Source organism: Cygnus olor, chromosome 5 (genome assembly GCF_009769625.2).
Source record: "Cygnus olor isolate bCygOlo1 chromosome 5, bCygOlo1.pri.v2, whole genome shotgun sequence".
NCBI classification, from domain to species: domain Eukaryota; kingdom Metazoa; phylum Chordata; class Aves; order Anseriformes; family Anatidae; genus Cygnus; species Cygnus olor.
Window position 1 is genome coordinate 48,505,851 of NC_049173.1, and position 21,237 is coordinate 48,527,087.

At 39.6% G+C, this 21,237-nt stretch overlaps 1 protein-coding gene across 3 annotated transcripts in view; it reads right to left on the reverse strand.

Moving 5' to 3' along the window:
• Nucleotides 1-802: 802 nt before the first annotated feature.
• The window catches only part of SHANK2 (SH3 and multiple ankyrin repeat domains 2), a 350,898-nt gene continuing 330,463 nt past the window's right edge, over nucleotides 803-21,237 (reverse strand). For all 3 annotated transcript variants that reach the window (XM_040558301.1, XM_040558303.1, XM_040558302.1), the window contains 4 exons: nucleotides 18,235-18,365; nucleotides 16,806-16,917; nucleotides 13,257-15,669; nucleotides 803-2,212 (listed from right to left, as the gene is read on the reverse strand). In XM_040558301.1, coding sequence (XP_040414235.1) covers nucleotides 1,639-2,212; nucleotides 13,257-15,669; nucleotides 16,806-16,917; nucleotides 18,235-18,365 — 3,230 coding nt within the window. In that variant the 3' untranslated portion in view covers nucleotides 803-1,638. The remainder of the gene's footprint in view (nucleotides 2,213-13,256; nucleotides 15,670-16,805; nucleotides 16,918-18,234; nucleotides 18,366-21,237) is intronic.

The window sequence follows — 21,237 nt, forward strand, 5'->3', positions numbered from 1 at the left end:
GAAAGTATGGTAGGTAGGCAGCCTAGCCATCCACACACAATTTACCCACCTTGAACAGCTTGAGTATTATGTTAATAAACACCTACAAAACTCACAGATATTAAGAGGTGTTAATTACAAGGGGAGGTCAAACATGCAGAGAGAGACTTGTTAACTTAAAAAAAAAAAAAAAAAAAGAAGTCGGATTGGCCAAATCTATGTGTTCCACCCCTGCTGACTGAAGTCTCCTGGAAAGCTCTTCAGCTCACCACCCATCCAATGCTCAGCCACACCGCCAGGTTGGGAGCGGGGCACACTCTCTGCTGCCACCCTGCTTGCAGCCGTGCAAGGAGATCACGGGAGGCCGACGGGAAGTGTTCAGCTCCCTGTGAAGTGCTCTGTCTGCTGTCCTTGTCAGGAAGCCAATACTTGTTAACAGTGATAAAGATGAGAAACTGGATACCTACCAGTTCCCCTGGCCCCTTAACATGCACACGATGGGACAATATAGACCTCGTTCCATCTTGGCATTAGCTTTTTTTTTTTTTTTTTTTTTTACCTTTTTCATTTTTTTAGCAGGCTGAACTATCTCCATTTCTGCTAACAGGCTGAATCCCTCTCTTAAAACACTGGCAACCTTCCCATTGACTTCAATGGGAACATTCATCTATCTTTTTATTCTTTCTTGGCCTGATATTCAAAATAGCTAAGCACTTACCACTCACTGAATTAAATGGTATCGCTCAGGGTTCAGCATATTTGTGTATCTGACTGTGAAGTCCAAAAGGTGCCTCTGTACATAAAAACATTTTTTTTTTTTCTGGCTTGTAGAGTTCATATTGCAACTTAGCAGTAGTTTAGCTGGTTGAAAACTGGGGGTCTCAGGTTCAAACTAGCTTCATTTTATTGTACCTCTAAGTGAGCATTACTTCTCAGTTTTTATGAAACTTCTGCATCGTCTTACAGGTCACATCAATGGAGCATGTGTTGAACTTGTTCTGCCACCTTGGAAGAGTGCTAAGTATAACTGCAGAAATAAAGAAATACCAGGTAAAACAGAGCAAGGTTACCTTTGAACTAATTCCAGCAGAACAACCAGCTTCTCTGCCAACAAATAGAGAGCTAAACTAGTAAAAAACAGTGATATGAACTCCCGTACCTGTCGCAATAGTTTGCCTCTGCTAACAAAAACAGATTTGAGTAGTAATGAAGCAATCTGTCCTCTTAAAATAAACTAAGGGTTGGGGAAGGAAGCCTGCTGGGAGACTGAATGAATGTCAAGAAGAGAATACAGTGCCTTTCAAATAAAAAAAATAAAATAAAATTGCTTGCAATTTTAAGATGAAAGAAAACTGGTATGTAATGGTTCCAGCAGAAGGGTATTATAAATAGATGGTAATATTTTTAAAGTTAACAATTTTCTCTCTCTCTCTCATATCTCCCCACAACTTTGAAATAAAATGGCCCCACTCGTGTACATATTTAGATTTATGTTTGGGCATGTAGCACACAGTCTGCATTACCTGAGTACCAGGAATTAAACTGTTTTCCCCCCCCCTAATTTTGCTGGCACTCGCAGACAGACAAGGCATTTGGGGTATTTCAGTACCAGCCCATCTCTAGTTATCAACAAAAGTTTGTGAGGCAAAATAGCTATTCTTATCTGTCCAGCAGCTGTTTCAAAGCTCTTTCTATGTTCATTCTGTGCCCAACTCTAGTCACTCCAAGGTCTATCAGATCTTCCTTTTGTAGATTTGGTAAATGAGTGCCATCTATTTCATTGTCCATAAATGTTTCTTTATGTTCACCTAAGTTTAGACTTTCCAACCAATCTGCCACATCTGGTTTAGTCCACAGGTGGACAGGCTTAGTTGTAAAAGGCTTATTTGAGATTGGCTGTTGTAATATTGAGGGAGAAGGAGACCTGCTGCGCCCTGTGGTCAAGCCAAATAAGTCCCCAGAAGGGGGCTGGCTGGGTAGGCTAAATACATCGGACAAAGTTGGAGAAGGAGATGAAGCTGAAGCAGAAGCAGTCAGAGGAGCAGGCATGATGTCTTTATTAATCTCTGTTGGTGAAACCACAGGGCTTGGAGCATGTCTTGCTCCTGAGGTCCTACTGTCATAGTCTGGGGACCTGCTCTGCAGTGTGATCGGCTGGCTGGTTCCAGGTCGGACAGTAAAAGTGATTGTTGTACTTCGTGTACCTGAGACAGTACTCATGACTTCTGTGCTCCTGAAATTGTAAACAGACACAGAAAGTTAGACACAGCAGCTACCAGCTGAAAGTTTGTCCATATCAACACGTGGCAAACATAGCTTTGGAATGTTAGAATATATACATACATATGTATTTTTAAGGAGCAATATCAGGTTAAAAGTACTAAGACAGCATAACTGAATCTTTCCCATAAAACAATAATAAATGGTAAGCCATAGATTACCTTCGATTACCATACCTTAATAAACCTTTGCTTATGAGCAATTCAGAAAAAGACCTTCCAGAGTACATTCTTCCTTTTTCAGGCTACAACAAATTGACTCGGCTAAATGAGAAACACCATCTATAATAAGCACATGGGCACTTTGTGTTACCCGTGCAGCGCAACCAGGAGTTGATCTTCCTCGGATTGCATGGAGAGGTGAGTCCTTCATTTCTGTTTTAGCCTGTCAGTCCAACACACCGTAAGGTAACATAGCTAATAATAGTAGCTATGGAAAGTATTGGAAGCATATTACTAGCTCAGGTTTTGGGTCTTTGTGCATCTATCTACTCAGTGAATTTTTGGGTATGTGTGTTTGTAATCCTATTCACTCACAGAACATGCTCCCCAAACTCCTCTTATTTCCCTTTCTGCTCAGCTGACCTTTTCATGCTTTAAAAATAAAACTGTCTTCTAAGGTTCATAAAAGGACTTTTGTGTCCATTTTTTTTTTTTCTGAACAGAAATTATACTTCGGCAGTTTCACTAAAAAACTAACGGAGACAAAATTCTTATTCTGTGTGCCCAGGGGTGATGTGGTTGTAATCAAGTCACTGGCACCTATCTCCCGCCTAAAGGAAATTGTAGATTACAGACTAAACAGACAAGAAACTGGTCGAGAGGCTAACTGTTGCTGAGGCTGTCAGGGTGGGTGAAGGAGCAGACCAGCCAACTTTTGTCTGGTGGCCATAGAACAAATTTAGAAACAGAAGATCTGGGTTCAGGTCTGCTCACTTCATAAAATGCTTAGTCCTACAGCCCTTACTTTTCATCGGACAATTCTGCCAGGCAGCCTGACCACTACAGGATCTTCCACTGAACTTCTTCCACTCTGGTGCCTTAGGCTCCAGAGCTTTTCAGTTTTAAAATACCAATGAGGGACACCTTCAGCCAACTGATTTCATGCATTTCCTGACCAAAGGATTTATTTATCCTTGAAGTGATGCCACAGGCTCCAGAAGATGACCTGGAGGATGCTGTGGATAGATTTCTCACGCAGACACTGACTGAAGACCTCTTTATCTCAGTGCCAGACTGTCCCCAGGCCTGATGAGCATGGCCCCATGCCTAGAGCAGAACGGAGGATGACTTTGGTGCACAATGGCAGATACAAATGCTTTTATTAATAATGCAGATTCACCACGGTGCAGAAAAGATCTTACAGAGCCAAAGAAAGAGCATGGTTCTGGAGCCCTCATCTTTAAAGTGCTGTTATGGAAGAAGCTGGGGTCTTTTCCTGAATGACTGCTTGAAGATGTTGTGTTAATGGCCAGGAAATGAAGTACCAAAAATGATCTATGCAGCAGGGGTCAAAAACCACATCTGCTCTCTCTGGGGCATGTCCCTCACCACTAGATCAGCTTTACAACTGTGAACCCCTCTCGTGCTCCTCTGTCCTAGGGAATCATGAAGACTTTGCTCCTGCATGCAGAGCACTGGGACTGCTGGGATGGAGGATGTGGTGTGTAGGGTTAGCCTGTCTCACTGGATTTGGTTCTCAGTTTAATGTAATTATGAATGTCCATAGAAAGGGAGTGACTGGACTTTGATTGCCCACATCCTGACTAAAATAGTGGTTAAAATTTTAATTAAAAAGATGGGGGTGCCAGCACTTCCTCAAAATCTATCCTAACCTGCTATCCCTGTGAACTACTCTCATCCATTACCCAAAAGAAAAAATGTAGGCAGCTCACCTGGGGCAATGATAATTGGCTACTAATCCCTTTCTCTCATTTGAGCCTTACTGTATTCACAGTTACTCTTGTAAGACCTGGTAGCCTTGAACTGGAGACTTTCTTCAGCATTTCCTTGGTTTGCTGCTGCCTGTTTTGAGCCCTCTTCCTACATACTCCCTGCATCACATCTGGGGCTTCAGCCCATAATTAACAAACCTAGATGTCAGGTAACCTACAGCACTACCACACTGAGCTTCAGAGCACGCTCATATCACAGCAAGTCTCATTCAAATCGGGCTCCAACACTGTGTTATTAGAAAAGCACTAAGAATAACTTTCTGGAGAACGTACATGTTATTCGCATGAGCAATCCCACTGATTTCCCACAAGTTGTTCCATATATTTCAATGGGAACAGGGGGATCTTTTTGAGAGTTGAAAGATCAGTACTTCACTTGAAACACAGTAGGAACAATGCTTTCAGCACTTATGTCTTTGTAATTTAAAAAAGAAAGGAAACACTTGGCAAGGTTTTGAGTGCTTCCCGTGATTTGTTTGGAGCTTAATGGCTTTCATTGTCTTCCAGGGCCAGAGCTAAGCCTTCTTACACATAAAAGTCTATGGCAAGAAACTATTAAATTCTACTAACCAAGGGGAACAAATTATTTCTACCTACTTAGTATTAGGAGTCTCATGCACTTTAATAAGGCATGATATAATTTTAAATCCAAAAAACCCTTGCTTTGAAAAAGGTTGGGATAATATTGCCCTAGTGATTGAAAGAAGGGCAGGATGAGTTTTGCATAAATGTGGAAATTTCTCCCTATCTCTTTATTTGCAGTGACCCTTTTATGCAAACCTCCTGTATTGCAAATACGAGAAATTATAGTTTTGTATTCACATCTTTCATGGCAATATCAAATGGATGATGCAAATTTATCTTCTATAACGGTAGACACTGGCAGATCACTTCTGTTACCTGACTAACAGCTCCAGGTTCAGCAGGTGCATCTGCTTTGTAACTCATTTCTGCTGATGCTTCTCTGTATGGTTCATTTCACAGACTCCCTGTACGTCCTTGTTCAGGAAATCATTTTCACTATTCCCTTAAATAAACTACATTAAGCCTCTAAAACAAAATCCCCCAAAGTAAACTGTGTGCTCTTATTTTAAGTATTCTTTAGACTAGTGTTACCTAACCTCAGATGCACAGGCAGTAATACTGGGTGAGCAAAGGCTTTGCTCTTTCTGTCAGCCTGGATCAGAGCAATGGCTTCTCATGGCTACAAGCAGTATTAAAATGTCTGCGGGCATCTTCCTTTCCTCGGACCGTGGGTTCAGGACTACTGACTATTAAAATATGACTCTGGAACTATGATAAGAAAAACATTTTAGCTGATTAATGAGGTTTCAACACCAGCTCAGTTTATAGCCACACCAGTACTCAATCTAATAGAAACGTTAACACTTTTATCAGAAAGCTTGGGGCACTTCATTAACAGACTTATTCCTACGGCAACACACCTCCTCTGAGGAGGTTATTAGCTGTTCTGCACACTTGGGAATACAGACGAGTTTGTGAGTCAGTACACGTCCCCACTGCTGCCACAGCAGTCCTATTTAGGACTAGTTTTACAGTAACCAGCTGAAGATCAGAGGAAACGTAACCACAGCAACTTGAGGTCACTGCTGTCTGCAAAATTACTCAGCAACCTGCAAAACCAAGTTTGTGCTCTGTTCCCGGCTGCTGTGCTCCAGCTGGCTCTGCAGCCTTCACAAGGCAGACAGCCTCATGAAGGTCATGCGAGCCTGCTGAAGCCCACAATTACATTTCCAGACTTTCCGTCCTAACTCTTTCAGTCCAAGATTCTTTCCCCCCTTTTTCCACCTTGTTTCACTTGCCATATCAAATCCAACATGCTACAGAGACTGCTGTACTGCGATTGTAATCCAAGGAAAAAATACGTGCCTTTGTGCAACTCCTATCCATCCCAAATTATATTTTTGACATCTACAGTACAGTCTGTGATGCAGATGCAGCCTTGAAACTATCAGCTGTCCTGCATTTTATGGATGGCTGGTATCCTGGTCAGTAAGGGGGCAAGTACATTCCAGCTGGAGAGCAGGCATGTTTGTGTTGTGTTGTGGGTTTTCCAGATTTTTTAATAAGAGCAATTTTGGTATGCTTTATTTGATCATCTGTTATATTAAACATATTAAATCCATATTAAAGCTGCCTAAACCAAAATTTCATTTTAAAAAGGTGAAAAGTCTGATAATTATTTTAAATAAAATTTGCCCTATTAGAATCAGCATATGGTACTAATTTGTAAACATTTGCTGCTGTAAGACTGCACTGATGGCAATGCCTATTATGCTGTCTTGTATTAAAACCACAATATATAATTCCTATGTCTCCAAGTAGAAAAGCCATCAACACAGCTTGTAGGGAAGAAATTCTTTTAAATTTTAAATTGGATTTGCAGGATTCAAATTTACTGTTAACTTAATATCAAATGCAAATCAGTGAAAGATGGCATGCTGCAATAGGTCCTAGGAGCCTCTCATCTAAAAAAAACGCAACCAACCAACCAAAAAAAAAAAAAACAAACAAAAAAACCCACCACCAATAAAACCCCCAAATAATTATGCTCTTATGAGAGCTGTTTTATTCTGTAACTTGCCAAAAAACTTGCTCTCTCTGACAAAGGTTTTCCACTGTTTTGGAGAAAAAAGCTTAACAAGAGAACCAGTGAGAGAAAAGAGACCCTATACAGAGGTACTGTGGGAAAATAACTTTTCACAGATTTCTGAGAACATGCAAAACTGAAACTTTGCCTTCATCTCTTGTAATATTTTTACTGTATTTTTGGATTGTCAAAGGAAAATTGCATGGTAGGAAAGCAAGACAATAATCATCTGTTTTGGGGGAAGATTAAGAACAAGCATTGATGTGATGACTGGCAGGATACAGAGCTTCTTATAATAGCATTATTTAGTGAGAAGAATTGAGAGATGGTTAGTGTCTGTTGCAGGTAACGCTGTTCAGTTGAAGCGAGGAATAATCACTAAAGGTCTGTGGGAGGCTGTTCAAGACCAACAGTTTTGATGTGAATGGTACAACTATCTGGAAGCAGGCAGCAAGGGCAAGGTGTTGATGAGGGGCAGAGGACCAGGAGGTGGCCTCAGCCCTCTCTTCTTGGAGAGCTGGAAGAGAAAAGGTCAAGGCAAGCTGGAAGGAAAAGGGAAAATCTCACAGCTTCCAATGAGGAAGGATTATCAGTTACCACTGCAGCACAGCTTTATTATTTCAAGGGCTAGTTTGTCTTTACTTTAAACCTCGCATAAGCATGTAAAACTGCACTCCCTTTACCCCAGAAAATACCCTAAAAAAATCCAGCAGAATTTTGACACATTTGAAAAAACAACGTCCCCTATTTAGGTGTCCAAACATAAGTTCAGGAATCCACTCTTAGGTGCTCACGTTATAAAAAACTTTGCTGAGTATTTGTCCGATGAAAAGTGGCTTTTATTTCAGTTTGAGATTGCATCCCTTACACGGTTCTGGAATGGCTACCATTTCTGGATTAGGACAATCTAATCCACATCTGTATCAAAGTCAACATCAAAATTACTAAAATGCAGTAACAATGATTGAGCATTAAAAAGAAGCAGAATGCACAACATACTCTATGCTTTATTGTCGTCACTTACTTCATGGCACTTCAGCATGACCCTCTTCTGACAACAGCAGTCATGAGAGCAAATAAAAATGACAAAATGGAATGACTGAAACTGCAAAAATTACTGACAAAGTAAGCAATCCTGTGAAATTGGCTGACAAATGGTTAACAACATGAAGTGAAGCTAATGGGACAGTATTAAACTGAAAAATCAAGGCTTGAGAATTATTCCACAAAATACACGTTTCATAATCTGGGAAATCTGGAGACATTTTACAAGAAACCAAATGTACAATCAGTCCCCATGCAGGACTCACTGCTAAGTTCAGTTCTGCCTTACCTGTTTGTGAAAAAATGGGAACTTTTCCAGATAAGAAACCCCTTAGGGATGCACAAAAGCCCTGACCATAGACAGTTTCATCTTTAAAACTTGCTATGCCAACACAATACAGGTTATTTTTCCTAGAGGACTTGATCCTGCGTGGTTAAGCATCCTCCACAACTCCCACGTTTGCAATGAGTGCTTCCCACTACCAGGAGTGACGCTCAACCTGCCACAGAGGCCATGGGGGTGTTCTGCAAACACAGGCGGAGAAACATGAGCACCATTTAAAATATAAATAGCTCCTCCCTACAGCAAAGTTATCGATCATTTTGGTATGGTGGTGGCAGAGAGCAGGAGTGGCGGCTGTTCATTAGTCCTTATTAGTACATGGAAGCGGTGGCGGAAGGATGGTGTTTGCACTGGGGGTTGTGTTTCTTCTCCTTCGCAGCCACGGGGTCTATTTTGCGTTAATCACGCTGGTGTTATTCAGTCCATCTTGCAGGCTTGCACTTGATCATTATGTCGCTAAGCAACTGCTGGGTTCACAGACAAAGCGAGCACTCCTCTCTTAACCTGATAAAAACCCTGCAGTAGCCTTGTCCCCCTGTCTTTTATCAGCTCCATATGCAAGTCAGTAGCCTCTTGAGTGCCTTTATAGCACCGCTGCATTTATAGCTTACCAGTCAGCGATGCTGTTACGCTTCCCCTCCTCTCCACCTGGCTCGCAGAGTGCAGGCACCCCTCTGGGCTGCACTTTTAAACCTCTGCACCCCTGTGTGTCCAAGCCCAGGGACAGGAACTGCAACCAGAGGTCACCACTGGAGCCTGAGCTCTAGGTATTTGGCTCAGGTAGAGACCCGTATCCAAATGTCCTGAACCTTTCCAGGAAGGAAGGCTGGGCAGAAATGGAGGAAGCGATGGTCAGATATTGTGGTCTCTGATTTGAGAGCCTGACTACGTGGACAGAGCAAATAAAAATTCGTATCACCAGGAATAATCTCCAAAATTTCTTAAAGTAGATGATGGCCAAAATCAGGAGTGGGATTAGCAAGCACTCATTCAAAAGCTCTGGTCCAGAACCTTCTGATCAAGTCCCGCAATTATACTTGTATTAGCGCAAACTAAGTAAATACATCCTTCCGCTTTTTCCTCTTTTTCCTTCCCTACCAGTCTCCTCTTCCCATCCCATGGTCACTGCCACTGAGAAGCAGATGGTTTCCAGCCAGGCATTTCCATGCTCTATTTAAAAATCTTGAAGCTCGATGTCTCCATAAGAACCACGGCAAACTATAAATACACAGCGTAGAATTACTGCTAAACCAATGTACAGTGAAAAAAAGCTAGATAGGGTCCTTTTTTAATGTAATAATTGAGAGAGAAATGCTGCTCAGCACTGTAAAACAGTCTCTTCATAATCCTCATTTATCAAAAACACATAAAGAAGATCTATTTCATGGGTTTCTCTAACAAGCCATTACCAAACTATCCACAATTAAATTCACCTCTATGCTACCCTGACGGTGCACTTGCCATGACTGAACCACATTTGTATGTCTACTGGCTGTATAAAAATAGCTCCTAGAGATATTTAGAACTGGTACCTGGGTGAAGCTTCATATATTTCACAATGAAGAAATATATATTTCAATTTCGTCAGGCTCCTAGTGCTATGAACAGAACCCAAGTGAGCATGTGAACAATGTTACTATTTTTAACACTTCCCATGGCTTCTCTTTGGCTGAAGGATATGAATGAATATACTCATTTTTTATCACTTTTCTTTTATTCAGAGGAATCTTTGTGTTTTGAGAGCTAAACTTCCTTACTCCCTTTCTAATGCTACCTCACAGAAAAGGGCTACAAGCTCTACAATTGGCTGGCCTAGGTTTTACGGTACTAGAAGAAAGTCATGAAACTGTAAGAATTTTAGCTTTACAATTTAAATATTAACTTTAATACTTTGGCAAGATGGTATTCCCTGATCATAATATATTATGACTTTGTAAAAAATTGTGTCAGTCATGCAATTGGGCTAGAAAGGCTATAATTTATTTAGCTTTTTTAAAGGTAAGGTAGGAGTAAAAGCAGTTAAAATAAGCCTTTGTCTGGGAAGCGTTTACCACACATCCATCACTTTTGTGTGGGTACCTTCAAGAACAGAACTGAAACTTAACGCAGGCAGTCCAGGGCATAAACTTACACAATGCAACAAAGACAGAAGTCAGAGCATTTTCTCCACGGTGCTAACGTTGCCATGACGCCTTGAGGGCAGGTCCCAGCCTTGCTGCAGTGCAGGCAAGAGATGGGCACCAGTGCTCAGGCAGACACCACATAGCCAGCCACAGCTGATGGACAAGTCACACCTCTGACTCTGCAAGTGAGCATCTCACCTGACATCCCTCTACCTCACTCCTGGTAAGACAAAAAGGAATTGCCTGCAGCATCTTTGAAAAGAGATCTCAAGTATCTGTAGATAGTTGGATCTCTTCTGCTGCTGACTTCTTATGCCATTTAAATAAACCCCCAAGTAGCCTTTTCTGATCCTTTTTAGTATCTTCAATCCACCTAATTAGCTGGAGCTGAATTAAAAAATAATGTAATCACATTAGTTTTGAAAACAAAGGAGAACAAAATACAGCCCTCTTACCTTCCATCTACACATCTACATTCATATACCTCTGAAAGCATTTCATCTATGATCAGATAGCAGCCAACAGTTCTACTGCTCTATTCCACTGTCAACTTTTCTTATTTATTATCTCATAGGTCTTTCAGGATTGTTATATCTCAAGATCCTCTCTCGAGTTAGCAAATACTCACATTTGGGCAGACTTTTCAGGAAAGAAGTAGGATTTCAGCCAGATTTAAATAATTCTTTGTGTGTTTTTGCTTCCAAATGGAGTCTCTATTTCCATAATGAAGACTATGTAATTTGCCAAAGTTGAGTTACAAGAATTAAAAAGCTAAAGGACAGTGAAGCAAAATAATTTCCTATAGCTGTCCAAGTCAGATTTTTCTCTAAAGTATAATGTATATGTGATGACACGTATACATGACAGTTTGTTTTTCTCCAAGGAAGCAGTTTTTGCTTTTTTTTTTTTCTGAAGCCTTTGTATCAGTTTAAATTTCTTTCCACACACACACCAAAAAAAAAAAGAAAAAAAAAAAGAGGTAATTATTTGCTTCCACTTCTCATTTTTTCTCTCAGAAATGCAGTACTTTGAAGTATTTACAGTACATTGTAGTTACTTTCCTCAGTTATTTTCTAATAAAATCTGATGATAAATATATTTACTGATGATGATAAATATCTTTGATGATAAATATCTTTACTGTCACCTGGAAATAACTATCAATCTAAAATATACATGATAATAAATATATCAAACATATGAAGTCAGAGGCAACATGTTCATATGGCTTAACAAGAAACACGATCAAGCCCAAGCAAAAATAGTGTTCTTGAACATAGTAAGAATAGTATGAATTGAAACTGTCAGAGACGTGCAAGACAAGACTTATGTAAATTCAAGCTTAGTGTACAAATGTTGATTTTATGTTTGCCAATGATGATTTCAAATTTAAAGGGTTCATTTGCCGTGCTAACTGTGTTCAAAGATTGTCTTCATCAAGCAGCCAGTACATATATTTTTCTTGTACAGTTTTCATTGTATTTTTTTCCCCATGTATTAAAGCTTTTCCTGTACAGGCAACTTCATTTATGATCCATTTAGTCAAGAACTACTGGACAGGAATTCCAGAATTCTGGCATTTTTCTTCCATCCCTTCATTCTAGAAGATGTATAACCTCCATACCTCCCTGTCAGCAATTTAATGACTTACATCTTGCAGAAAATAATGTAACTACCTGACTCTGAGGCTTGCGATCACACTGTTTTCTGAATGAGCAATCATTTGCAATTAAGAGTCACCCTTTTGCTACATGCAAAACATCATTATGCATGCAAAGAATGGCTTGCACACTCTTTTGCACACTCAAGAATGGCTTGAACACTCTTTTCAAAGGCCAGGTTATTTATTACCCAGCAGAATATTTCTATTTAATTTTGCTTACATGGTATCTTTTTTAACAAACTTAATCAGCACTACATTTCTGCAAAAAAATCAATTTCTATGGAGCAGGCCAGGCCAAACAATATGTGATACTTCAGTAAAAGGTCCATTTAACTAATGTATGTAAGGCCAAACTACTCCATGCCACAGAAAAGTAGTACCATGGGATCTTAATAAAATGAACAAAATCTCCTTTTTTTCCCTTAAGTTTGGATTTCATGATATTTATATCCATATTCAACACAAATGTGACAACAATTATTTGTGCATTTACCTAATGGTGTTTGACTACTGTAACTTACTTTTTGTCTAAGTACCTTTTGATACCAGTTCTATGGAAATGTGTTGCCCTGCACTAAAAGGATGGTACTGTTGGGAGAAATGTGCCACGCTCTTGAACCTGTAAACATCATAGACTATTCACTAGCAAATGGGGACAATAGAAAGAACTTACATTCAATAATACTGAGTGCTAAAGATTATAAATTAACCATTTAGCAAAAACATGAACAGTGCAAAGTGATTTCAGTGAGTAATTTCCTAAGACAGATTTATATTTCATGATATGGTGGTATATCATGATATGACTATTAGCGATACCGGCATGAATCAAACCAAGCAGTGAATGTGAAGTAAGCCTGGACAAAAACACTTTTTTTACCTGTTTGAAGACAAAATAAGTTAAAAATCTGAACAAAAATTACATTATTACCACATTTTAAAAGAAAAAAAAAAGAGAAAAGAGCCACTTAAAGAGAAATCTAAGTAACTCATGTCAAAACAACTGATAAGCTTGTAGAAACTGTCTCTGAAATTGGGGAATACCAAAAAGCTCCTATCCTATGTTGTAGACTACTGAAACATTGACAATGTAGGAAATTCTTCTCATCTGTAAAATTGTTTGTCATAGACTATTCATTAAACAAATATGTACAATAAAAGGCACATTCTTTAATCTGTATGATTTACAGGGGAAGTTAGTAAAGGCAAGAAAAGAAAGCAAGCTTTTATTAGTAAATTATTTTGCTAATTGCATTTACCTTGTACTGAGACTTGCAGTTTTTGTTCCAGTAGGTGACTCCAATCCTTCCCCTGGCTTTGAGGATTTCTCTCTGTTCATTTGCTGGAGTATTGAGTTCAATTCACTAATAACATTAGCCTTTGGGCCTGAGAGAATTGGGCTTTTCACCTCCGTCACATCACCCCATAGCTTAGATGTCCTTTGGGGAACAACTTTAGCCATATTGGGCTGTGCACTGATTGGAGGTGGGGGCGGAGCGGGAGGAGGAATAACAAAGCTGTCTACAGTTTCTTCAATTAGCGCATCCTTGTAAAGTGCATTGCTTTTGTTGATTATGGGCTTCATTTTTGGCTTAGGAGGTACTGGGGGTTTGTCCACCAGAAATGTTTGCCCATCTGCATAGACTGTACAAGTATCCACGTTCTCACCCCCTTCTGAGGATAAGGTAGAGATGCTGGACACTGTTGAGATAGTGCTGGTTGTCTCTAAGTGATGGTCACTACTACTCCGACTGTCTACCTCCTCAATCCCAGAGTCAGTGACGTTGTCAAAGCTGTCAGGAGGTGGCAAAAAGGAGGCAGGCAAACAGTTTGAAAGACCCACTTGCTTTTTACTGTCTAAGGAATTTGTTGACTGGCTGGGGGCAAATGGCGCGGGTGAAGGTGTGCCGTTTTTTCTTTGCTTAATCAAGTCTGTTAGAGCCGAACCGGGAGCTGAGCGGTCGTCGGGGATATCAAAGCTGTTGGCAAACTCTAAGGGGGGTGGTAGTGGCTCAGTAAAAATAAATTCTTCATCAATATCAACTGATGCTAAGGGTGGTGGGGGGATGCGGAACGGCAAGATGACTGGGTCGTCGACAGAGCTCGCTGCTACGATGGTTTTGCAGGGAGATGCCGGTGGCTCAGGTGCAGCAGGCACATCCAGCTCACTTTCTGCTTCCTCACTTCCCTCTGGCCTCTCTGGTGGGGAGTTTTCAGGGTTTGGTTCCATTTCAGCTCTTTTTTCCTCTTCATCTTCAGGTGCATCATCCGACTTTGCTGTGTCCATGGTATGAACCATTAACAAGCCAGCTGACTTCTGCTGTGAAGTATCCACAATGTTTATCAACATGTTTTTCTTCTCTTCAGCCTTCTTTTCTTTCCCTGCATCTGTTTCATACTTGTTCTCAGTTTCCTGCCTTCGCAATGGGCCGCGAGTATTTTGCCTAGTGACAGTAGCAGTAACAGGAAATGTCGTTTCAATATTGGGTCTCAGCTTTGTATCGATGTAAAGTGGTTTATTAAGGTCAGGCTTAACAGTGTCCCCTTTGCCTGGAATCTGCTGTGTTTGTTCTTTCATGGCTCTGTCCCTGGCAGAGAGAGCGAGGGCTAGTGGTGAGTTTGGATCTAATAGCTTTCCTGTGACTGGGTGAACGTAATTATCTGAGCTGGATGCATTCGTGGGCTTAGCTGCCACTGTACTGTTTTCAGTACCTTTCGTTTTGGACGAAGCATTTAATGTCCTTGAATCACTTTGATTGCTGGGTTCACTGCTATTAAAAAGATTTTCAGGCTCTCTAGGTGCAGGAATTGGAGATGGTGACATAAGCTGTCTAAAGCCATCTTCACTACTAAACATTGCTTCATCAGCAAATTTAGATTGCCTCATACGTGGTGTTGGTGGTGTTAGCCCAACATCCTCATCTCCTAGGTCTGTGGAAAGGAAGGCTGGAGAATTACGCCTTGCTTCCAGCCGCTTTTCCCTGTCCCTTACTGCTCCAGCAATGGCTGCTGCAAATGGACTGCTGACACCTAGGCTGTCATCGGGTCGGAGTTGCCCAGGTTGCTCTGAAGACTGAGGATCGATTTCCATGCTGCTCCCTTGGCTGCTCTTCCCGCTGCTGCTGGTGGATGGCTCTTTCACAATAATTGTTGGGATTGGAATAGAGCAGGTCTTTTCTGGACTGTCTTCAACATTGGATTGTTTCACCAGCATCCCCTTCCGTCTCGCTGGTTTGGCTGGCACGTACACTGCTTTGCTTGCAATCTTCCCGACCTCAGAATATGGGTTTTCTGGCATCTGACCCCTCTTGTTCCTGAAATTTGCCTGAGATGTGGCACTCCGACTGTACAGATCCTCAGAGTCCAGAGAGTAGCGGTCCAGTTCTCGTCTGTAATAGATCCCTTTGTCCCTTATCATAGTTCCCACATTTTCAGGCCTAACCAAAGAAATTTTTGCACCTGAATTCTGATTAAATGGAGGTTTAATAGTTCCATAGCTCCTTGATGTTGGGGATTTGGGAGAGTTGTACAGAGAGGGAGAAGGTGGTGGTGGTGAAGGTGGTAAGGACTGTGGTGGTGGTGGGATATCTTCAGAGGTGTCAGGCATTGAAAGACTTCTGGTAAACTTCAGCATAGGAGGAGCCAAAAACTGCCGTTCTTCCTCTGTTATTCCTAAAAACCAGAAAGTATATATAAAACAATGCCTTCCTTTGCAATCCCTCATATTGCATTATTTCTGTATCCAACCTAAAATGCTAAGGTGCATTTCACATGAGGCATACGTGCAATTATGAAAAGGGTCTTTTGCCTCATTCCAAACATAAGCATTTTTGCTTGCTGAATTTGCTGAAACCCAGATGCCAGAACTCAAAAGAATGCTACAGAATTTTAATTAAAATGATCATTGATATGTAGGCAAATGTTTGGGGTTTATGTATCATCAAGATAGCTGTAGAGAAGCACATTTTCTTTGAAGATTATTGAACAGGGAAGACATTTGGTGCAGAAGAGTACCTTATGTCTGTCCCTAGCACTTTCTAAATGCACAAAATTATCCAACTTAGAAACCTAATGAATTTTTAAGATGCACTGAAGCTTAGCAAAGGAACTGAGAAGATTCTGTTGGGGAAAAAAATCATAATGTTTTATTTCAAAGAATGACATTATATTATTACAGATACAGCTTTTAACATAAATAAACTTGCTAATTTTGGGATAATTTAGATGGCCAATTTTACATCATCCTAATGGGTTCCTAAATTGAGAAGTATCATTTCTAAGATTATTATAAAGAACAGAACAAGCTCAAGTTTGGTCTGCTCTATTTTTTTTTTCTCTTTTGTACAACCATTTATTGACATCACTTGGAAAGAAAAGGAGGTGATTTTTATTCCTTTTGATCAATAGGGATTTCTTTATAAACTACGCAGCATTACAATACTTCTGCCTCAATAGCAAAATAAAAATGAATAACATTTTGCCATAGGTAATGCATTGTAATAGGCTTGTACTGCTCTTTTTCTTTTTTCCTCTTTATTTTTTCCCTTCTCGATAACATTTTTTGTTAGAGGAAACATTCTAAAGAAATGAATCAAATCATTCCACAACGCTTGTCTACTGCCATTAGGGCAGAATGTGGAAATTATAGCAACTTAAACAAGAATTTCTTTTTCCATTAACTTTGTATAAAAAATAAGCAATCATTCACTGAGGTAAAGACATTGGAGAAACATGCTTTAAGAAAGAGACAAAGTTGCTAAAAGTAGGTGATTAATGCACAAGTAAACTATGCATGAGAAATGTTTTACCTATAGATTTTTGTCTTCTCATTGTACCCCGAGGTATACCCAGAAAAGGACCTTGAGGACTCCCTGGTACAGTGGGCGTCATCACAGCAATACCCTGTCTCTCATACATGGACTACAAAAAAGCAAACAAAAAAGCCCAGGAGCATTAAAGCATGCAAGTCTTTTTCTCACAGGTAAATAACTCTTTTGTAATATCAACTAATCCACTACCCCTCTTACTTAGAATTTTTATGGAGAATAACAAATTTGATATTCTTCTGGGAAGGCGGTAAAGAGAAAGGGAAGGCTGGGATTTGTTTATATGTTAAAAAAATAACAACAGCTGTAAGTGGAGGTAGGTGAAATTATTTACAAGGCAATATGTTAAGTTTCCAGCACATTCTGTGTGCTGTAAGAAAAAGAAAGCCTGAGCAATTATATTTTGTTTCATTCACTTCCAAAAGCCTTGCACACACCGTATGGGTGTTAACAGTCGCTTTGTGCCAAGCTGTATCCCCTCTTCATTTCTGAGAAGCAGACCTACTCTTGGAGTCTTGCACAGACTCAAGGTGTCTTGTGCAAGGTTACGCTGGAAGTCAGCTTCTTGGCTAGGAACTGAGAAAAGTACCCTGATCCCAATGCACTCAACTGTTCTTTTCTTGTAGTCCATTACAAAACTATTTGTTTTCTGCCTAGAAACAGTCCCTATTTCCTTCTTTCCCAAGCTACGGAGAACAGCAAAGTGTATCAGGACTGGGGCTACTTTAGAGAGGTAGGCTATGGAAAAATGCATCTAAAATACATTAAAAACTTTTTTTTTTTTTTTTCACATGTAAAGTTCTGTAAGAGCAAATTCTGCAAGTGAGGAATCCAATTTCAGAGTGCTGGAGTTTAAATTTTTAATGCATGCTATGGTATGAATGTCAATTCTTCCCTTACAAATCATCATGCATTATTTAGTTAAGATATTACATATGCCATTAGACATAATAAAAACCTGCGCTAGTACAAACCTTCACATTAGTCTAAATTATGTGGCTGCACTAATTCTGGCACTGAAACTTTGATTTTCAGCAAAGATTTTAGCTTGGCCTTAGTGTTGTACCAACATCTTCAGTTAGAATTTACTGGTATCTTACCAGCTCAGATTACAGGCAGAGCAAGGTCACATCTGTTTGAATAATGGTAGCAACGCTGTTGAAGTGACAGTCTCAGAATAAATGTAAGAACTTAATGCTAAAAGGTTTTAGGGGTACATAGGCTCTTCTGTTAAACAAACTATTACCAAAAACACAGACTAGACCAAGGTTACACGATAACAAAGACAACATGATTATATAAAGCATTATTTTAAATTAATTTCTGTTGTGTGTTGAACTTTGCACACTGGCAAAGTACCCCTTTCAATCAATTTCGGAAGTGAAAGCAGTACTTCATAGCTATCACTCACATTCATATCTGTAGCTGAGGGAAAACATCTACTAGAAGGCCGCTGTTTAATAGTTGCCACTCTTGAGTCCACAGTTGCATTGTCTGCAATTCTTGATGGCTTGGAAACTGGTACTATTTCATCCACCTTATCTGTAATATAAAAGCATTCAGTAAAATAAATATAATTTGTCCAAAAACTGAAAATTTAAGTATTGCAAGTTCAAAGGAAGAGATTTACTTTTCAAAAAAATGCAAAGAAAAAGGTTTTTTTTTTGGCATTTTAACAAGGCAATGCTTGAGCATCATAAGTCGTGCAAGCCGAGCACTTTTTATTGCTGCTACATAACATGCATGCTTTAGTTTTAAGCCTGCATGCATTTAATGTTTACTTAGTGTGACTCGAAAAACAATCCTCTTCTTCAAACCTTCAAAATGTGAAGGGAGAATATCTATATAGAAATGGAAAGAAGACCTTTAGAAATAATGAATCTGTACAGCACTGTTTCAAATAGAGATAAGCAGACTGTACTTAGTCATTAGAATTTCAGTGATATTTTGGACAATAACAAGTACTCCAGAAGTGCTCTTTTATGCCTATTCTCTTCAATTAATCACATCCTGATATATTCACACTTTTGGATTATTAGATTAGCATTGTATGCAATGACATCATTCTTTAAAATTAAACTTTTATATGTATTTTATTTCTTAACTGCACAGTCTTGGAATTTGTTTAGTTGTGGTCAGAAACAGACCAAGCAGGCAAAGTCCAAATCAGAATGAGAACTTCAACACTTGGCTTTGGGATCCTGATCTACCATATGGCATGACAATAATATATAGGGAAAACTTTAATCAAAATCTTTTGAAGTTTAGAGTGTTTGTTTTAACCCCATTTCCAACTTTGGTCACAAACAAGATTCATCAGTATTTAATACATAATGTTACTCCCTTAGACTGAGGACCTCAAAGTACCATACAATCAACTAATTATAGCCTCACAGCTCTTTTACTGCCACTTCTGTTATTACAAAACTAAGGCATGGAGAAATTAAATCACTAGCCTATGACTAGTGAACAAAATAGTTTTATTTTTGAACCTGTACTAGAATTCAAACTTATACCAACATGTTTTCTTACTACCCTTTTCATCCCATTTGCTTCCCTAAGAAAGCATAGACTGCAACACATTGACTATTCTGTACTTGATAATCATGTTTATTTAGTGTCTTTTCCTTTGAAGTTTCACTGAAGTAGGGATTAGTTATTTAGCCTGTGGTATTTAAGTGAGTGAAATACCTTAGCCCGGCTCCTATGCTTCCACAACGTGAGTTGGAGCAATGTTACTTTTCAGCCCTTAGATCCTTCTCCCAAATGTTTGATTATTTGCTTCAGCAGAAAAGCAGCTGCTTCATTAGGTTACTACAGACTTAAAAACCAGGATCTTGGTGGTCTACAGATGGTGTTACTATGAAAAGTATCAGATTTAGGGATTTAAGCTTTACCTCTCATTGGAGAGCAGCATACTCAGGGCCCTGGATATGGATGGGAATAAGGCAGGAGGAAAAGAGCTTTTGATCCCTCTAAATTGTAGATCTGGCAGATGCAAGGATGATATTTTAAATGGGAGAAGAAGAAAGGGAAGAACTTTTAGCCTTCTGGTTAGAAGAAGGTTGCCCTAGAAGTGGATATTTTAGTGTCACAGAGGGTCAGGGAGCAGGCAGGAAAGGAAAGGTTGAGCAGAATCAGTAAGCTGAACACTGCTGAAATCTTTCTCACAAGAGTAGTGTTTCTGTTTCTTTTCAATTGAAGTTAGAATTCATTTTTTTCATTGGTCTGCTTTATTTTCGTGTGTTTTAAATCATCCAGTGAACGGAGAAAAGGAAAAAAAATTCTTAAAACCATCACATGTATTCAAAAATAAAACAAACTTCAAGTCACATTTCATAAGACTTTGTAATACAAACTGTGAACTTCTGAAAGAAAAATATCTGCACTTCTGCTCAGCAAAAGGCATCAGAATGCAATGGTGTAACCATGAACATTTGACCTATACAGAAAAAATATGGCTAGACTCTAGAATTGTACTCGGGGGATCAATCATCAAGAGATTCAAGGATGTAGAGATTTCATATTAAGTCTCTCCCACCCTTTCCAACATCCCAGACAGCCAACAACTGGTCTTTGGGATAGAGAAGGAACTTTGGGAAACTGAAGCACTAGGTACTCAAAATCTGTAAATCAGAAATATAAATATACCAGTAAGAACTGATCCCTTTTATTTTTAACAGACACATGTAACCATATACCCATTCAGACAACAAAAAGCTACAGGGAAAGAGTGATGAGGCTATGACAGACACTTGAAAAGCATGAAAATATTTGTTTGGGGATGAAACATACACACCCTCCAACTGCACTGATTTTGCTAGACAATACTAGAAGTCAGATCCTAATTTTGGATCTGACCAAAATATCAGTTGGTACCAGTTCTTAATATCATCTACTATTTCCACCTGGAAGAACTTTATTGTGTGTGAGTTTATTGTAGGTTTCTTGTCTGTGGACAGTTCCTCAGCCCTATAGCTGCTCCCATTCAAGTGGTGCTTTGTGTCTTTCCAAATCTAGCTAAAGCACTGAGAAATGGGAGAGGAGAGCAGGTGACAGCTTAAGCTACTTTGCAAGGAACTCTTTAGGGGTTCCTCGCACAGTATTTCCAGCAGCAGCACTGCTACATCTGTGCAGCTTCTTCTTTTGCTCTTCTGTTTTTGATCAGAATGCAAAGATAGATTGGAGGGCATCATTTTAAAACTACAACAAGTTTGAAGCTACAGAAACAGCCAGTCTGTGGAATGTGGTTTATTCTAAATGGCAGCAGCTACATGGCGGGTCCTGCAGAATACGTCAAAATCTTAGCAACTGACCGCACAACTGCACCACACTTTTGAAGTACTATGTAAAATAAAAACATTCTCACTGTATTATCAGACGTGCTAATTAGGCCAAGAAAATTAACTGGCTG